This window comes from Dryobates pubescens, chromosome 2 (assembly GCF_014839835.1).
Source record: "Dryobates pubescens isolate bDryPub1 chromosome 2, bDryPub1.pri, whole genome shotgun sequence".
Lineage (NCBI taxonomy): Eukaryota > Metazoa > Chordata > Aves > Piciformes > Picidae > Dryobates > Dryobates pubescens.
Genome location: NC_071613.1, coordinates 34,676,512 through 34,695,152, shown reverse-complemented (window position 1 = coordinate 34,695,152; position 18,641 = coordinate 34,676,512). Strand labels below are relative to the sequence as shown.

The window sequence follows — 18,641 nt, the reverse complement described above, 5'->3', positions numbered from 1 at the left end:
GCAATGAAACTATCAATTATATAACCACTTTTCTTTCCCCACCACCACCTCCTTTTTATATTACTAAGCTTGTAGAACTGCCATTATTTACAAAAAGATAAGAATCATAGAATTAATAAGGTTGGAAAAGACCTCAGAGATCATCAAGTCCAACCTGTCACCCAGCACCTCATGGCTAACTAAACCACGGCTTCAAGTGCCATGTCCAAGCCCCTCTTGAACACCTCCAGGGACTGTGACTCCACCACCTCCCTAGGATGTCCTTAATATAGTATGTGGAATGAGACAGGTTTTTAAGGAAATCATGTTGTTCCACAAACATAATTAAGCCACATTTCTAAAATACTGCCGTCTCAAATAGCTCTGCAAATGTTTCCACATGCACTGGATTTTGGGCTATGAAGAGGGAGAAATAATTTTGATTCATTATGCAAAGCTCCAGAATACAGGGAAAGTTAGCATATCTAATAGGCATTTTGAAGCCTCAGATTACTCATACTATGGCTTTACACAGAACCAAACAAAATGTATTTTGTAGTGTATAGTATTTTATACCTCAAATTGCAACTTATACCAGTGCAAATCTGTTTCAAAAGTATAGAGAATGTTCATATGTTGATATATTAAAATTTTTGCTCTCTTTTACACTGCTCTAGCTCTCTTTTACATTGCTCCAGCAGGTGCAAGGCTAGGAAAGACTACATCTGTCTACCTCACCTTTTCATATGTACAGAAGGAATAATGATTCTAAATTTTATACATCATTTACATGTTTTGTACTGGCAAAACACTTAAACTGATTAGTTGTGACATACCACAAAGTACAGGATCTTCATCTGATCTGTCATGGCAATCTGGCTGGGTATTGCACAAGAAATGTGGACTTGTGCAGTTCCCATCATTACACTGGAACTGACCAACAGGACAGTATCGGTGTGGACAGGTAGGGGGCTCATCAGAGCCATCTCGACAGTCTCTCTGTCCATCACATTTCCACCAGATAGGAATACACCTACAAAGAGAAAACAGTGTTTACTTTGTTGAGGATAAGTCTCTACAGATGTGCTTCAAACTGTTTACAGCACAAAAGAAAGTCTGGTGTCAGTGTTACTTCTTGAAACTTCCAAGACATCTTGAATTTCATGTCTTCTGTTTTATATGTCAAACACTAACATAATATGCCAGAATACTGTCATCAGAAAGAGATGATATTGATGGACCTCTAGGTTCACAGAAAATCACTTAAGATTTGGGTTTTATGTATATTTGTGGTAATCATCTGTCATGCTTTTTAAAGTCAATCTTCAACTGGATTTTTAATGAGGTAACATTTTAATAATTTGCCTGAACTTCAGAAGATAATTTCACTGTAACACTGTTTCAAAAGGCCATCCAATACACGCACCTGTGTCACAGGCTCCAGAGTGACACAGGAGCAGCACAGTATATATCTTGTATTACTATTTCACTCCCTCAACTTGTGTTTTCTCAGAAAAAGTGTCAGAAATGTGCCCTCACAACAGCTAAATGGCTTTCCCAGGCCACTGACAGACATCATATATTTTTTGGGGGGAGGAGGAAGATACATTATAAAATATGTACAAAAAACAGGAGAAAATTCCAGATTTGTGAATTCATCTGGAAATGGTTTCTGGATGTACATTTATAATAACTCAAACTGTTAAGTTACCAATGTCTTATAAAAGGAAAAAAAAAGTTCAAAACCAAACAAACTAACAAATACAAACAAACAACGGGCGGGGGAACACCAAACCAAACCAATAAATCAACAACAAACAACCCCACAACTATTTAAACAATGAGTCTAGAAGTATTTTCCAAAATGGAAGCCTGTGTGGTCCTGGGTCTGCCTGTGCAAGCATGCCGAAAACTCATATTGACAGCAGAAGGAATCTAATCTTATGACAGTACAACATATCCCTAGAAAGTCATAGAAAAAAAAGATGGAGAGCAGTAGACTTACCTCTCGGTGTCTGCACAGAGAAACTGAGTGCTAGAGCACATTGGAATGCAGTGAGCTGTATTGCCGAACTGCACTATCATGAAGTTATCAGGACATTCACAGGAATAATCTTGACCACCAGCTTTTATCAGACAAAGATGGGAACAACCACCATTGTTGGTGCCACAAGGGTTATTAACTGGTAAAATAGAAGAACAAACATTAGTATATTTTCCCATTCCCAGGTGCACTAAGGTCTCAATCCAAACCAGACTCCTCTAATACTGTAATGAAAGGTTAAATATAAGAAATAGAAAAAATAACACCTAAATAAATAGGCACTTAGTGAGAGTATGTATGACTTCATATACAGGAAATGTATGCTGTTAAGCCAAGACATTTTAGAAACTAATTCAAAATTATGCATTTCCACTCATTGCTATACAAAGAAAAGGCAGTTTATAAATGCAGAGATCTACATTTACTCAATGCATTTTATCCTTTCCAGCAAAGGCAAAAGCTGAATTCATACAAGACCCCTTATAATTAGTCTCTGGATAGCAGTTGACCCTCTTTATACAAATCTAATTCTGTTTTCTCACCAAATGGCTGTCTGTATGGATGGTAAACATGAATGTCAAATGGCCTGTGAGTGGTGTTCACAAGAACAGTCCTGTCAGATCCATCATATTTATTTCCCTTTTCAACTGTTCTTGTGTTCCAGTCAGTCCAATATATAGTGTCTTCAAAAACTGTTATTGCAAATGGATGAGGTAAAGTCCCATCATATACTGTGTGACGATGATGTCCATCCAGGTCAGAGAACCTAGACAAAGAAAAGTATGTGCAAAACAATCAGAAAAAAATTGCTAAAACTACTTCATATCTTTATTATGTATGCTTACAGTATCTCATTACTGGTGACCAGGATTATGCAATGTGGAACAGCAGCTTCTTTATTGCCTAATGAGCACTTTCCTCAGTGAATCTATTTTAAGATATGCAGGAAAGCAAACCAGGTTATTTTAGGCAAATAAATGGAACAGAAGAACATCCACTGAAATCCAGTCTTCCTACAGAAGCATAGCAGATAGTTGCACATTTATTGCCTTACAGCAAGTTGTTTTTCCACACAAGAGTCTAGCTTGCATGGACCATTCAGACTGCTAATAATTCAACACTCAAGAAAATGATAGGCCTCCTATATTCCTAAATTTTACATGTCTTTGTCATTTAGATCCTCCTCTGATGTTTTCAATAAGACTTACTGTTTTTTTCTATCACCCTGCTAAAGGGAGAAATTATGAACTCAAGAGAGAAAAGAGACTGAGAAATACATATATAATTGGCTTACATTTAACAGTTCAGGACTGCCGGAAGAAGTAATGTACACAAAAATCGAAGTAAATATAAATTTAAAGGTACATATAAATATAAATACAAAGGATTTTTTTGTTTTTATTTCAGTACCTTGACAAGAACCAAAATGCTAGCTATTCATTTTTATGTAGACATTTTCTAACACTGGAAGCTATTAATAGATGTTATTTCTTTTCTTTTTTCATTAACCAAGAAATCCTACATCCTAATGGGAGATTCTGTGTCACACCTATGGACACTCAAATTGTGTACTATTTTATTAGCATATAACTAATTTAGTTACTGCTCAACTCTTTCCTGCAGGCAAAAATCAGAATCAGATTACTTTCATTCAGGTTGTACACCTAGATATAACGAAGTCACATATTCAAGCACAGACTGTGAATCTTTTTACTATAATTTTTGGACCACTTCCAGTGGGTCCTAGGATGCAAATATAAGAACTAGGCTATTGTGTCATCTGGTGATTCATATTGCCTACTACTCCAGACTTTTGGACTCTGGTTTCCTATAGTCAGTGGTTAGAAATACCTACAATGCTTGTAGTATCTATACATGCTACAACTGCAATCTGACATAAGCAATTATTCAGCTGTTTTATTATTCTTTGCATACATACTCAATGTAATTTAGATGGGCGTCTGCCCAGTAGAGCTTGTCATTGGTGTAATCTATGGTAAGTCCATTGGGCCACTCTAACTTTGTAGAGATAATCACCATCTTCTCCTTGCCATCCATGCCTGCTCGTCCAATATAGGCTCGATCTGCCCAGTCTGTCCAGTAAATCTGTCTGTTCAAGCAAATACTTATCATTAGGACTGTAATAAAAACATGCTGAAGCAAATATTAAAAGTCACACCACAAATATAGTATTTCCTGAAACAAAGCTGAAGCAGAGATTGAGGAAAGTAACTTCTACTTAATATATTGCTACTTTAACTGCTACAGCAGAAGACTCTGTGATCACAGTTGCCTTCAAAGAATGTAACTGGAAGCCCCATCACCTATCACACCACACACACTTCTGTCAATGATTTTAGCCCTGCAGTCAAAACTTCCTTATCCACATGGAAGCAAATTGCACTTTCAAAGACAGTCCTGCATACACACCTACAAAAGGCAAGCTACTACTTTTGCTAACCTGCAACTAAGATCTAATGCCACATAAATCTAAGTGTGGGCAGCCAAAATCTATTTCAGGTTTTCAGAGACAGTATAAAACTACTTGCAAAAGAAAGGAAAAGCACTCTTGAAATGTCATACCCGTATTTCGGATGAACAACAATTGCTCTGGGGTTCTGAAAGCAGAAGGTGTTATTGGCATCCACACACCGATCCACCAGTCTTTTCCGGAATCTTCCATCAAGTTCAGAGACATAGAGACAATCTTTGTAGGCATCCACCCAGTACAATTTTCTGAAATGTTAAGAGTTAGTTTATTTACTCTGATTTACTTCTTTTGGTAAATGTCAGGTTTTTTTCTCCTAGAAGCAATATTTCTACTGTAAAGGCAGAATGCACATACTATACTGATATCTCTTCTACACCATGCTCCAGACTCCTCTTTTTCACACCTGCTATTTCTCCATCCAGAGTTATTGGTGCCAAATTCAAACTTGTAGTTGCCCAACTGAGTAATAATATGCCATTTGCCTATAAATTCTTAAACCTTCTTTCTCTTCCCTTCCTCTCCTACCAACAATAGCTAGTGCAGACACACTGGAAAACAGACATGTAGTGTAATGGACTGTGACCAGGCCTGTAAAGCACTGGAGAAAATCATCATCTGCTCCATGCTGCCACTTCTGCTCTCATCAAACAGGTAGAACAGTTGCCAGGTTCTCTTTTGTGAACTCCTGCAGCAGTTCAACTGCCCAATTTAAACTTTACCTAGAATATTCCAACACTTCTATTACTTTGCCTAGGAATTAGACATATATGTAACCAAAGAAATAATGGAAGCTGAAGCAACTATTTTAAAAAGCCTGCAAAAAACCAAGGAATATTATTTAAGTAAAATATAGCAGGCTACTCTGAAATTGTCTGTAAGGCTGGTCAGCTCCAGCATCCACTGGGCCATTCCAGAAATAGCCTGACATGACTAATAGCAGCTCAAATCGTTCAGCAACTGTATTTGTAATAGAGCAGAAGGACTAGTTTGGCTAAAATTAGGTTTTTCTTTCCTCATCTCTCCATGAATCGTAAAGCATTTGAATCTGCAGGTAACATGCATTATCACTCAGTTTAGAAACTGAGAGGTTTAAAAATGAAAACTACTACTTTGGCATATTCATATAAACACTCTTATCTAAGTTTCAAATGTGACTTTTTAAATTATTCTTATTATTTTTCAGAGTCTGATCCACCTTATTTAAAGTTTTCACACTGATAGTATTGTACCCAGAAAGCAAAATCTCATGAAAACCAGCCAAGAACACTGGCAGACAGGGCACTACATAAGGAGCGTGTTTCTGTGGGAGTAAATTAAACATCTTTTTGACCCATAGCAGGCAATTTAAAAATTACTATAATGCTAACTGCTTTCCAATTACCTCACCCTTATACTGTCCTTCCTTACAGCAAATTATGTGGATCACATTGTTTGAGTGTCAGTTAAAGATGTATTTTTCAAGAAACATGCTCTTCAAATCAGTACAGTGGCTAAACTTCAATAAGGTTTATTATTACTTACTAGTTATCTGGTTAGTTGTTGTAACATATTATTTATGCATAATGTGAAGCCTGAATTCCAACTTCAATGACTGCTAGCAAAGGAATAAAGAGCCTAAGCTCAGAATCCCTACCCCATAGACTTATGTAGCATCCCGCCTGCCTGCTTAGTCTGTTCATTAGTAGTTTCCTAACAAGATTTCCCGAAGGGTCATACACACTGCTTTATTACTGATGAGAGAGCAACTCTGATACAACTTTGATATGCTAGATATGAAAGCAATTAAGCAAAAGTGTTATGCAATGTATTAGATCTTGACAAACAACTCTAGAGCCATTGTATTAGGATGCATCTCCAATCCAAAGCTATTCCAGCAGTCATTGGGAATTTCATATGAAATGGGAGAAAAATCCTAAGACAAACTCCCTCACACATCATTTCCTTAGTAGCCTAAAAAGACAGAAAATAAATTATCTTACCTGCCAACCCAGTCAACAGCGATACCTTCACCATTTGGCACATCATCACTTATCACTGCCTCCTTATTTGTTCCATTTAGGAACATTCGTTCAATGACCTTCCTCCCCACATCAATCCAGTACAACCTCTTTTCGACCCTGTCAAAGTCCAGTGCCACCACATTTCTCAGTCCTTGCAAAATGAGAGAGTAAGACTGGCCATCTGCTGTGAGATTTCTCAGATAGTAACGGTTGCTAAAAATAAGGTATGGGGAGATATTACTATTTTGCCGGCAACTTTTTCCGTCAGGCTCCCGGATATAGCCTGGGGCACACTTACAGATGTAGGAGCCAGCTGTGTTCTCACAAATCTGGCTACATACTGATGGAGTTTCATTGCACTCATCAATATCATCACAAGTCCGTTTATCAGACATAAGTTTGTATCCAGGATGACAAGAACAGTAGAAACTTGTATGTGTGTCTGTACAGTCATGATCACATCCACTGATTGAAGGGTCACTGCATTCATTTATACCTGGGTAAGGAAAGGAGTTCTATTCAAGGAAACAGCTCACACAGAATGTAATGCAGTCACTTTCTAATGCACTGTCTCTTTCTCCCTCTCCCTGATGCCCCACCTAAAAACACTGAATATGAATCTAGGCTGCTGTAATAATGGAGCAAGGAGAAGAATCCAATCTTACCTAATCTAGAGCCTTTGAAGTCTGTCATCAAGGATAGCGAGTGCAAAGTACACACTTATAAATGATGTATTTTGGAAGTGTAAGGGCCATACATAACAATGTATGAACTATATTTAGCTAATTGTCATGATTTGCTAAAACAGTATAGAATAATGATTATGTGATTAAAACATATTATCAGACATATATATTTCTTATAATCCCTCTGAGGGACAACCATGGAAGAGATATGACTGTAATTAGTGTCCATTTCTTTGAAAGCTCCCTAAGCATGGTAATAAGACAGTACAAATGAATCCACACATACCACATCCTTTTTCATCACTATTATCTAAGCAATCATCCAACCGATTGCAGACTTTAACCATTTCGATGCAGTTTCCATTGTCACATTTAAAATGATGAGGAGCACAGGTCGCTTCTGGTGTACTACAGAGATGTTCCAGCTCATCAGATTCATCACCACAGTCATTATCCCCATCACAGATGTAGGCCTTGGAAATGCAGCGCCCATTTTGACAAGTAAACTGGTGCTGTTGACATGGTTCATAGATGCATCCCCTTTCATCACTGCTGTCACCACAGTCATTCCGCCTGTCACATCTGAGGAAAAATGAGCATGTTTTTCAAATGGAGGAAGAAGAAATCAGGTTCAGGTTTTATAGTCTGGTCCTATGAGTCTTGCCTGTATTCCATGTATGTATTATGAACTGAACAGAGTAATCCTAAGAGGCACAATAAAAGGACTGAATGCTAATGACAAGCACTTGGGATATTAACAGAAATTCACAGAGCATTTTCAAATTGAAACTTACACATAAATGCAGAGCAGATAGTTTCCTTACAATATGCAGATGTACATGAGAGCAAACCATGTGAAAAAATGATTGAATTAGCACTTTCACTTTATCAAATTTTGAGAATTTCTGCAGCAGCTCAGGAAGTTACGAACCTGTACGTGTTTCGGATGCACAGGCCATTACTACAGCTAAATTCATTTGCTGTGCAAGATCTTCGAGTGCAGTTCTGGTGTTCATCAAGTGCATCAGCGCAGTCAGCATCACCATCACAGATCCATGCCCGAGGAATGCACCTCCTGAGTGGGGGTCGATTGTTGACACATGTGAACTCTGCTGCGGTACAGTTGCGGTTTGCTGGAAGAAGAGCATGTTAACTGACACACAAGTTATACTCTCCGTGTGTAACACCCTCCCCACCCCGTTGCCACACATGGCCTGGATATCCACCCATATTCCACAATAGAGACGTGATCTGCTGCACATGCAGAGGTAGGTACCACTGTATCCTCTTATAGACAAAACTCATACATATTCCCACTAATTTTCACTGAGCCTTGATCTTCTTGGAAGATGACAGGTAGCCAAAGCAATTTAGGATTCCTTAGGCAATGCTGGCATGTGCAGAACTCTTGATCTTGATGGATTCCCAGTATAAGCTTTTTTGTGCCTGGCCACATTTTCTGGGAGCTATCACCTGCTCTCTGCAAGGTATTCTGTGCTCCAGGGAACAGAGGGAGCACTACTGTAGTCAAAAAGGTCAAGAACTGCAGGTGTATAAAGCTGCTTTTAAAAGAATCAAGGAGCAATACCAGGCTTGGAGAACTTTCTTCCTTTTGCTCACCCTCTAAACATCCACACTTATTTTGCTCACCATTTTTTTAAAGAAATTATGCCATAACCATGACACTACTAATATGCACAAGATGTAGTGTGTGATGATCAGGGAGCATCTCCACTGAAGCTGCTATTGCTGCCTAGAACATACAAACAACCAAGCTTAATTATGTCTCCGTTTGAACTCAACAATCCAAAAAAGAATAATTGCAAAAAATAGAACTTTTTTAAAGCAATAGTAGCAGCAGTAAAATATTCAATCCAATATAAGTGAAGGTACAGAAATGTTGTGGTTTAATCCCAGCTGTCCACTAAACACCACAAACCCACTCACTGATTTCTCCCACCCACCTACCCAATGTGATAGGGGAGAGCTAAGAAAACTCATGGGTTGACAGAACAGTTTAATAATCAAAATATTACAGTAATAATAAGCAATTTAATGAAAAATAACAAAAATATAGAAAAATGAAAACTAATAGAAACAAAGGATGAAAATGAAAAATTATTGCTCATCACCAACCAACTGATGTCCAGCCTGTTTCCGAGCAGTGCCTCCCCCAGCTTTCCCATATGAGCATGATGTCATATGGTATAGAATATTCCTTGTGGTCAGTTTGGGTCAACTGTCCTGGCTGCGTCTCCTTCCAGTTTCTTGTGCACCCCCAGCCTACTCACTGGCAGGGCAATATGAGAAGCTGTAAAGTCCTTGACTTAGCAACAAGTAGAACATCAATGTGTTATCAGGATTATTCTCATGCTAAACCCAAACCACAGCAGTCTACCAACTACTAGGAAGAAAATTAACTATCCTAGCTGAAACCAGGACAAGGAAGAGTGTACCTCATGCTTAATGTGCACCAGTATGGATAGAAAAACTGTCAAGAGGGTGGGAGTTTGGAGAACAAAGAACCCACCAAAAATGCCTGCAGGACAGAGAAGGTGCAGTATCTATTTACATTAACTACTTACCACAATTATGTCTTTGATCCTCATCACTCATATCACCACAGTCATTATCACCATCACAGATCCATGTGGCTGGGATACATCTGCCATCATCACACGTGAACTGGTCATGTGAACAAGTCCTCACTTGGGGCACTTGAAAATGAACATAATCACTATGCTTGTTAAACTAAGCTGCACTGCCATGAAAATCTACTGAGATGAGTATTTTAGGGAGAATCTTATGATACTGAGATGTAAAATAGAAGCTTAAGTGCAAGACAGTTATGATAAAAGCTGCAAGACATTTTCTTAAGCTGAAAGTGCAACTCCAACAATGTGCAAAGTGAACTATCAGTCCTGCTTAAATCATAGAAGAATCTGTTCTGCTTTGTGTTATGCCAACTCTGTGGTAATATATTCTCAGTTACTTCAGTTAGACCATCCTATTCCTCCCTGGCTTCTTTTCACCTTATTCCCTCCTCTGCTGCTTATTACCACCAGTTTCTATAATACACAAGGGATTTGCTTATGGTACTCCTATGACACCCTACTTCATATTGTCAACAATGTTCCTTTGTATCCCACATTCTTTTTTCCCCCAAATGCAATATTACATGCCCAGTTTTGCACAGCAAGATATCTGGTTTTACATTCAAAACAATATCAAAATAATTGATACTTTATGTCATTTGATTTACCATCAACACAGTCGTAACAAAACCCAAGAAGTTATACATTAAGCATAATTACATTAAGAGCAAACAATTGTAGCAATTAAAAGCTTTCCTATCAGATACACTGCTTTAAGTATTTAAGACTTAAATATTAAGTATGTAAGTACAATTATAAAGTATTTAAGACTCAGATGATTTAGAGTCAGTGAATAAATTTCAGAAGACATTTCTTTTCCATCCAGCATGGATTCAAGCTTCTGTGTACAGGAGAAACTACTGATTTCCCATAACCTATCATTTTGTATCTTCTGACTGGAAACTTACCACAAGAGGCAGGTTCATCAGAGCCATCTGCACAGTCTATTCCTTGATCACAGTACCAATGAGCAGGAATACAACGTCCCGATGTACAACGAAATTCATTATTTGTGCAAGTCAGTGAGACTGGAAGAAAAAACCTATGTATGACTTCTTTCTTTCTGTTACCTTTCCAACTTGTTTTAAGTTGCTTTTGAGTCCATGTTATGTAAATATATTACAGACCCCAAAAAAGAAAGAGAAAAAATTATGCTAGGAAGGATGTCTTTTCACAGCCTATCTACAAAGAGTTCACTCTACAAACTAGCTTGGTTTCTGTATGCCAAAAATGGGTTTTAGTTCTCTCCTTGGATATATGTATCAGCTAATAAGTAGACAAAGTTTGCCCTGGAAGTTGGATTGTACACAGCCACTGTAAATATTTTCTATGTTTATACTAGAGATTTGTGCACAAGAAAGTGACCACAGTTCAATATTTTCATATCTCCAGTGCCCAAACCAGGCAGTAGCAGACTGTGCTTTACCAGGAATCAAAATCTGCAGTGAGTGAGTGATACTTCATTTTAGATAACACTTTTCTCCCATTGACCTTTCTTCACTTGCAGTTAGGAATGTTTTCTTAATGTCAGCTAAGAACAAATTGCAATACTGAATAGTTCTAGCTAAGCACTCTCCAAATTTTCCTTCTGCACTTTGACTGAGGCCCTATATCCTGGCATGTATAGTGGGTTTGATCATTTCCTCAGTAGTTACTGATACTTTCCTGTACCCTCTGATGGTTTCAAGATACCAAAAAGGACTCAGTCTGACCTTCTAACTTGCTCATTTATGTGCCTTTAATAAAGGAAATCAAAGCAAATTAACATATTTCTCATTAATGTCCTGGGGCTTCTTTCATATCCAATTCTCCTTTTCTCTCCCTCTTTCTTGCCCTTCACTGCTTTTCAATTTAAGTAATTAATCAGTGCTGCTGGGACATAGAACTGTAGAAAGGACAAAGCACACCTTCCAGCAACAACAGAGGAGTCACTGTGTCTGTATATATAGCCACGTATTTTTGACATGTAGGTGTCCGTAGATAAAAGTTGCCATGTTCTGACTAGAAAAGTTGAATCCATATTTTAGAAAAATTGTGACATAGTTAATTCAAGGCAATCTTTAGGAAAATGAGTGAAAGCAGAATAATCCACTTGGGTAATACTAAAAATCAATCTTTATCTGAAAATATCTATCATGTTTTATAAAATGTTTTCAATCAGTTTGTATGGGAAAAGTACTACCTAACTGCTACCTAATGAGAATGTCTGTACCAGGAAAGATAAGCTGATTGAAAACTAGATGCTTTTATACACTAACTGGAAGCTACAAGGAATAGTGAGTCACATGTTAAAACATACATAGCTACATGCAAGAGCTAAGAGAAATTATATTTAAGACTGCATGCAATATTAGAGTATTTGTCCTTCTAATAAAGTTCCAGAAAAAGCCAACTGCCTATAACACAAGTACCAGTTACCTTGTAAAACCATAAAGGATACAGAGAAAAACAAGCAAAAAGAATGATCCCTTAAATGCTGTATAAAAATGATGAAAAAAGGATAATCTTTTTTATTAGATAAAAGTGTAATTTAGATCACTGAGAGCTTATAATGCAATGCATATACCTTATAGCTCCATGGGATTACGAGAGATGTTTTGTGAACTGTAGGAGTTATGTCCAAGGTAGAGCAGTGGAATAAATTACTGATGTACAAGAAATGTAAGCAAGGCCCTATTAACTTACCACAGTGAGTAGGGCTCTCATCACTCATATCTCCACAGTCATTATCACCATCACACAGATATGTTCGAGGAATGCAAATATTTGTGCTTTGACATTTTGTAAAACCAGACTGGCACGTGCGGTCAGCTTTGAGGAGGGAGGAAATAAAATGCAGAAGTTCTTTAGAGCTTTTTCTAATATTGTTACCCTGTATCTCATTGAAAGATATATATGAAACAAAAAAAGTTTAAAGAGAGTATGATGTCACTCACTTGTTAAAGTGCACTCACTCTGCTTCTGTTACATGGAAACAATTAGACAATTGCTTTTATTAAATTTAAAAGAAAAAGAAAAAAAAAGAACAAACCACAATGTTGTGACATAGGTGTAGGAGTTTGATCACCCTAGAGCACAGCTTCCAGGCCAAGATGTTAGCAGGCGAAGACATTTATTATGTTACGCAGCAAAGTTATATACTCTATCAGAAGGCATGTGTGTCACATCTTAATTGGTTATTTTCTACTGGCATGTGTGTAATGAAGGCATACAACAGGTTAAAATAACAAACCAATATTCTAACACGTCCAACCAAATTCTGCTAAGTTTCTCCCTTCAGTTACAAGATGTTTACATTCTTTTGTAAGTCAGAGACCAAACATAGCTGTTCCAAAGCTATCAAAATACAACCCTTCTCCTACACAAAAATCCACAACAAAAAAAACATCAAGATCAAAGAAATACATGCCAGTCTTTGAGCGTGAGGTAAAGTGATATGATTCATGCTGTAATGCTTGCATCTGCAACCAGCTGGTATTATACAAACCATCAAACCTACTACAAATGACTAATAGAACAGGAACTTTGAATATTCAGATTCCACATAAATATTTTTTTTTAAAGTCACAAATAAGATATCTTTAAAAAAAAAATCAGTGTACACACAAAAATGTAAAAAGAAAACATATGTATAAATCCATTTTGATCAATTTCTCTGGCTCCAGATATAAATTTTCTACTGAAGAATATAATCTTAGTGCAAAGACATGATTAGTTTGATTAACTGCCATAGCAGTCAATGTTGAACTAATCACAGTTTATGTCTTAAGGAAAAAAAATGTAACTGATAACTTTTTGAGAGCTATATGGCATATAATTTTAAACAGAAAAAATATAAGCCATTTCAGTGTAAGAGTGAGAATACACACTCTCGATGATTCAATCTAGTATAATTAATGTAGCATGACACAAAGTTAAAACCCACTGTCAAACTCCAGCATAATCCTGCAAAAATATATGCCCTGCAGCATCCCATTCATACAAAGTAATCTTTTTTGAAGTACATGGGATTACTCACAAGACCTAACATGAAGCACTGCATGAGCATTTGTTGCATCAAGGCAAACTATTTCAAGCAATGGCTATTATGTAATATCCTGAGGTACTCCAGAACATCTTTTAACAATCCTATTTGCCTCAAATAACAACGAAAATGTAATGTAAATAAAGAAATCTTTTATCCTCTTTGCCTTCCTCCCCTCCTTTCCTCCCAGTTCTTCACAGACAAACATATTTGGCTCTTCTTTGGTCTAAAGAGTTACACTGAGATAAGCAATGGGTAATTAGGAGCAACTTACGGCAATTTCTCTCATCTGATGTGCCATTATCATAACAGTTGTTTACTCCATTACAGACGTACTGAAGAGAGATACATCTGCCATTATTACAAGTAAATTCTGTGTGGGAGTCACAGGTTCGGAACAAGCAGCCAGCCTCATCGCTATTATCTCCACAGTCATTGTAGTGATCACAGCGGTAATGATAGGGCACACATCGCCCATTACCACAGGTAAAAGCTGTTGGCTGACAAGTATGGAAAGCTGCAGGAAATAAAAAAAGATTATTTAAAAAAAAAAAAAAAAGCACAGATAAAAAAATGTAATCTAAGTTCTTTGACTAAGTAAAAAGTAAAAGCACATTTTTACCTGCCAGGGCAAACACAGCTGCAAAACGGACTGCATGAAATGTAAAATATACATTTGAATTAAACAAAGTAGAAATTGGCTTTACATGGTAAAAATTCAATACAGAGCTTTTGGATTCTAGAGTAAATCAGTAGTCATTCAGACCTTGAGTCTGAGCAAGGAAGGGATCCTTTCCAAACTACACCCAGAAGATCTATGATCATAAAGCCACAAAAGTGACAGAGAATACAGTGCAAACAAGACAAAGTACACATCACTTCCTCATGCAGTTATTTCAAATGCTTACCACACACACTTTCCAACTCATCACTGCCATCACCACAGTCATTGTCATTGTCGCATTTCCATCGCTCAGAGATACAATGCCCATTAAGGCAAGTGAAGAAACCAGTGTCGCACCTGGTACCATTATCCACAATACAGTGCTTGTTATTATTGGCTAAATACCAGCGACCTTCAGAGGGGCACTGACATTCTGCACCAGCGGGACCTAAATTCATGTTTGACAGTTAGAACAAAGCAGGGGGAGGGAAGGGGAGAGAAGAAAAAACAAAGGGTGCTTTAGACAAGGCTTTTATGAAACTGTTCATAGCTGTAATACTGGAAAAGGCAATGAAATTCTCACAACTTCTGTAAGGTCTATCTGCTTAGATAGAAATGGCAACTTAACCAGACTTTTATCTCAGCTAAGTATGTGCAAACCCATTAAAACCAACAAGAGTTATTTCAGAGTTCAACAGAGGAACTGAGAACTTGGAGTACCTTAATATTTGCATGTTGGTCCAAGAGTTTCCAAATGCAGCAAAATTAGAACTACACCCTCAAAATCAAAACAAGGTTTTCAAAACTTCCTTGCACTACACTAACTCCTCTTCTAAAAATCAGTGAGAAATTTGAGTTGTTTTCAGACAAGACAGAATTTTTTTAAAGGCATCTAAGTTGCTACAAATGAAAGCAGTCACTGAATGAGGTTTTGAAAGTCAATGACCCTAACTTCCAAAAATCCACGACACATGAAACAGCTCTGTAACAAGTATAAGTTTTGGGCTATACTGTCATTCTGGTTTCTTAGCCATGTGGACTGGTGACCTGTTAGAGCACTTTGCCTTTCTCCTTACACACACAAGGAGAAATATGAAACAGGACACTTATGTCACTCGGGTCTCACCACAACATACATCTGATGATACTTAGCGTGTTTCTGAAATCCATGACTCAGAAAGGCAATCACCCCACAGTGCAGACAGAAACTGATTTGTGCTATCTTCTTAGGAATTGGCCAACATTTAAAACGAGGCACTAGGAGTGTTTATTTAAGAAATTAAACATTAGGGAAAGATTTCCCAAATTATTTCACCGTATCATGTGACAAATAAATAATGACCACCAAGATTTTTTAAGTATGTGGTAGGAAACATCTGCTCAGTATGCAGCATATCAGTACATACTCCTAAGATAACCATATGCTACAGAGCTCACTTCATGTGTCATTCCAGAGGAAAGAAAAGCTACAAACACAGAAAACAATGCTTTAGTTTAAATTAGAGAAACACATCATTTTTATTTGTGAGGATTCTCAGATGTAATCCTGAGGTGCACTGGCAAAATACCGTGACCTTGAAGGGCAATAATTTTGAATGTATTTATAAATAACATAAATATTAAACATTTAGGAACACTAAGAAATATTTCAGTGGTTCCCATGTGACTAAAATTGTTATACTATGAATTCAAATACATGCAACAGTAACAGCTTACAGTCATTAAGTTATAAGAGCATACCTGGTGCACAGATGTGACTACAGCCACCATTGAACTGGTTGCAAGGGTTGGTACACTGCTGCTGCTTACTTTTCGCCCAAACATGAATATCCATTGGTCTTTGTGGAAGATTCATGATCATTACTATCTGATCTGAACCGTCATACTTATTAGCTCGGTAAATGCTTCGTGTGTTCCAGTCTGTCCAATATATGTGCTGATCAAACAGTGTCATTGCAAATGGATGCAGAGCAGTACTAACAATTACCTCACGATTTGTACCAGTGAGGGTACATCGCTCAATCTTCTGCCTAAAATAACAAAGGAATTATTACATCTTAAAGGAAAGAAGTCTTAACCTACGTGTATAAAGCTATACCTTAACTTGTCTAGCAACTAGTATCCAGCACTTCAGTAAAGTGCACAAATATACAGGGTGCTTTCACAAGTTTAAAACTAGAATTTTCTAATCGGTGACTTCAAGAGGGATGCAGAGTAGCAGCTCTTAATACTGCCACAGTAATGTACTGGAAGTAACTGAGCTGAGTATAGAAATGTTTAAACAACTATGTTACTGAAAACAATGCAAAAAGTTCCCAATACATTTTTTGAATCAATATGATGTTAATGACTTCTTGTATCAAGAGAAAACCAATAATCCCATGAAATAGGACATGTTTTTGTTTCAGTTTTATCTTCAGCAGATGCAAATTTACACCATGAGGAAATACAAGCAAAGTTACTAGACTGTAAACATGCATTTTCTGCTATTTCTCACAGACGAATACAGGAGGGAAAAACAGTTCTAATATGTAATAACTATGACATATGAACAAGAAAGAGTACGGATAAAAGCTGTTCTTTGCCTCCAGCTCCCAGCACCTTGCTGTTCAGTCATACTGTAATGTTTACATGGAAAGACTGCCAATCATTTAGTGATAGAAAGAAACCACTTCAGATGTCTCTGCTCCATCAAGTATGGAATCGTCCAACTGTGCTGCTCTTCATACTCATATCTAAAGAGCAGGCAGTGTGTATGTTTATGGACAAAGGCATAATGCCTAAGAAGCAGAGCAGTGTTTATGCAACATCACTGGAACAGAATAATTCTCTAAAAAGCAGTGGCATCTTTCATGCACACACTTCTGAAAAGGAGCTATTAAGAATCCTAGAATTGCTCTTTAGAGGGTAGGATGAGGAAACTGTGGGACTGAAAACAGCATATCCGGTAGCTAGCAGCTTCTCTCCTTGTTCATCAGAGTATGGCCAATACTCTTGCCTGTGAAGTTAGAAGGACCAAACATTGTTTGAGACACCAAGAAGAAGGTCCACCCTTTGGGCCAAGCTCCCAAAAGAGTCCTCACAGAAACACTCCAGGAACTTAGCATTAGTAGGTAAGAAAATCACGTAAACTTGTTTTATCTAGCGTCAAAGCAACTGTATGTTTAAGAATCTACTGGAGAGAATATTTAATTATTGCCATTGTATTTAACGCACTTGCTAGACTACCAGTGTGGGTTGAGGAAAAATAGAAACAGCCAATGAGTGAAAACGAGCAGATAAATTTCTCAGAGCTGAACAGCTCTCCTACTTCATCATCACTAGTAGAAAGGGAAAAGCTGAATCTGAAGGGGTAAAGGCTCTCCCCATGAATGCCAGAATAAAGAAGGCTTCATACTGTTTAGTCATATGCTCCCCTACTTCCATTAAATAGGGTTTGAAAGAGAAAAGGTGATGTCTCACTTGACATCCTGCATTCCCCTTAAAATAGGGGAGCCAACAGAGGCACAGACCATAAGAGTTATTACATAACAGATGTCATTTTTCTGTCATAGCAAATGATAAGCCTGCAAAAAACCTGCTATGCTGAAGGAACCAGAGGGGAACTGTCTGACTGCTGCAGTGATTTCTCTGAGACCATGAGTGAATTTGAAAGGATACAAACTAAATTACTTTTAAAAACTTTTCTGCTGACAATAGAAATTCTGGTGGCATAAAGTGTAGAGCTCTGTCTAGTAGGCAACAGCAAGAACATCATGCCATATTTCGCAGGTTATAGGCATTAATCACAAGCAATGAATGATGTAAAATGTCCACTGGAATTCTGTTTGTTAGAGAAGACACTTAGAGAAGATGAACAAACTGCCAGAGGGTACAAATGTCATAAAGCAGTGGAATAAATCCACACCATGGCATAATGAAACTTTGTATGGCACAATAGAGCCACATAAATCTTATGACTTGACATGGCCTTGCTATTAAATAACTCAACATCCTGTATCACAAAGTAACACATTCAATTGAAACACCGGGGGAGGGGACGGCGGGGGGAACAAGTTTTACAAATGAGGGAAAATAAATACTAAATCTATTTTTAAAA

General features: G+C 37.5%; 1 protein-coding gene across 1 annotated transcript in view; it reads right to left on the bottom strand.

The window, feature by feature from the left end:
• LRP2 (LDL receptor related protein 2) overlaps positions 1-18,641 on the bottom strand; it is a 122,398-nt gene that overhangs the window by 28,096 nt on the left and 75,661 nt on the right. The window contains exons 42-55 of the mRNA XM_054174800.1: positions 16,283-16,572; positions 14,787-14,990; positions 14,153-14,395; positions 12,540-12,665; positions 10,763-10,882; positions 9,786-9,917; positions 8,132-8,333; positions 7,487-7,782; positions 6,494-7,010; positions 4,607-4,759; positions 3,963-4,133; positions 2,566-2,789; positions 1,985-2,162; positions 816-1,012 (exon numbers count right to left, since the gene is read on the bottom strand). Coding sequence (XP_054030775.1) covers positions 816-1,012; positions 1,985-2,162; positions 2,566-2,789; positions 3,963-4,133; positions 4,607-4,759; positions 6,494-7,010; positions 7,487-7,782; positions 8,132-8,333; positions 9,786-9,917; positions 10,763-10,882; positions 12,540-12,665; positions 14,153-14,395; positions 14,787-14,990; positions 16,283-16,572 — 3,053 coding nt within the window. The remainder of the gene's footprint in view (positions 1-815; positions 1,013-1,984; positions 2,163-2,565; positions 2,790-3,962; positions 4,134-4,606; positions 4,760-6,493; positions 7,011-7,486; positions 7,783-8,131; positions 8,334-9,785; positions 9,918-10,762; positions 10,883-12,539; positions 12,666-14,152; positions 14,396-14,786; positions 14,991-16,282; positions 16,573-18,641) is intronic.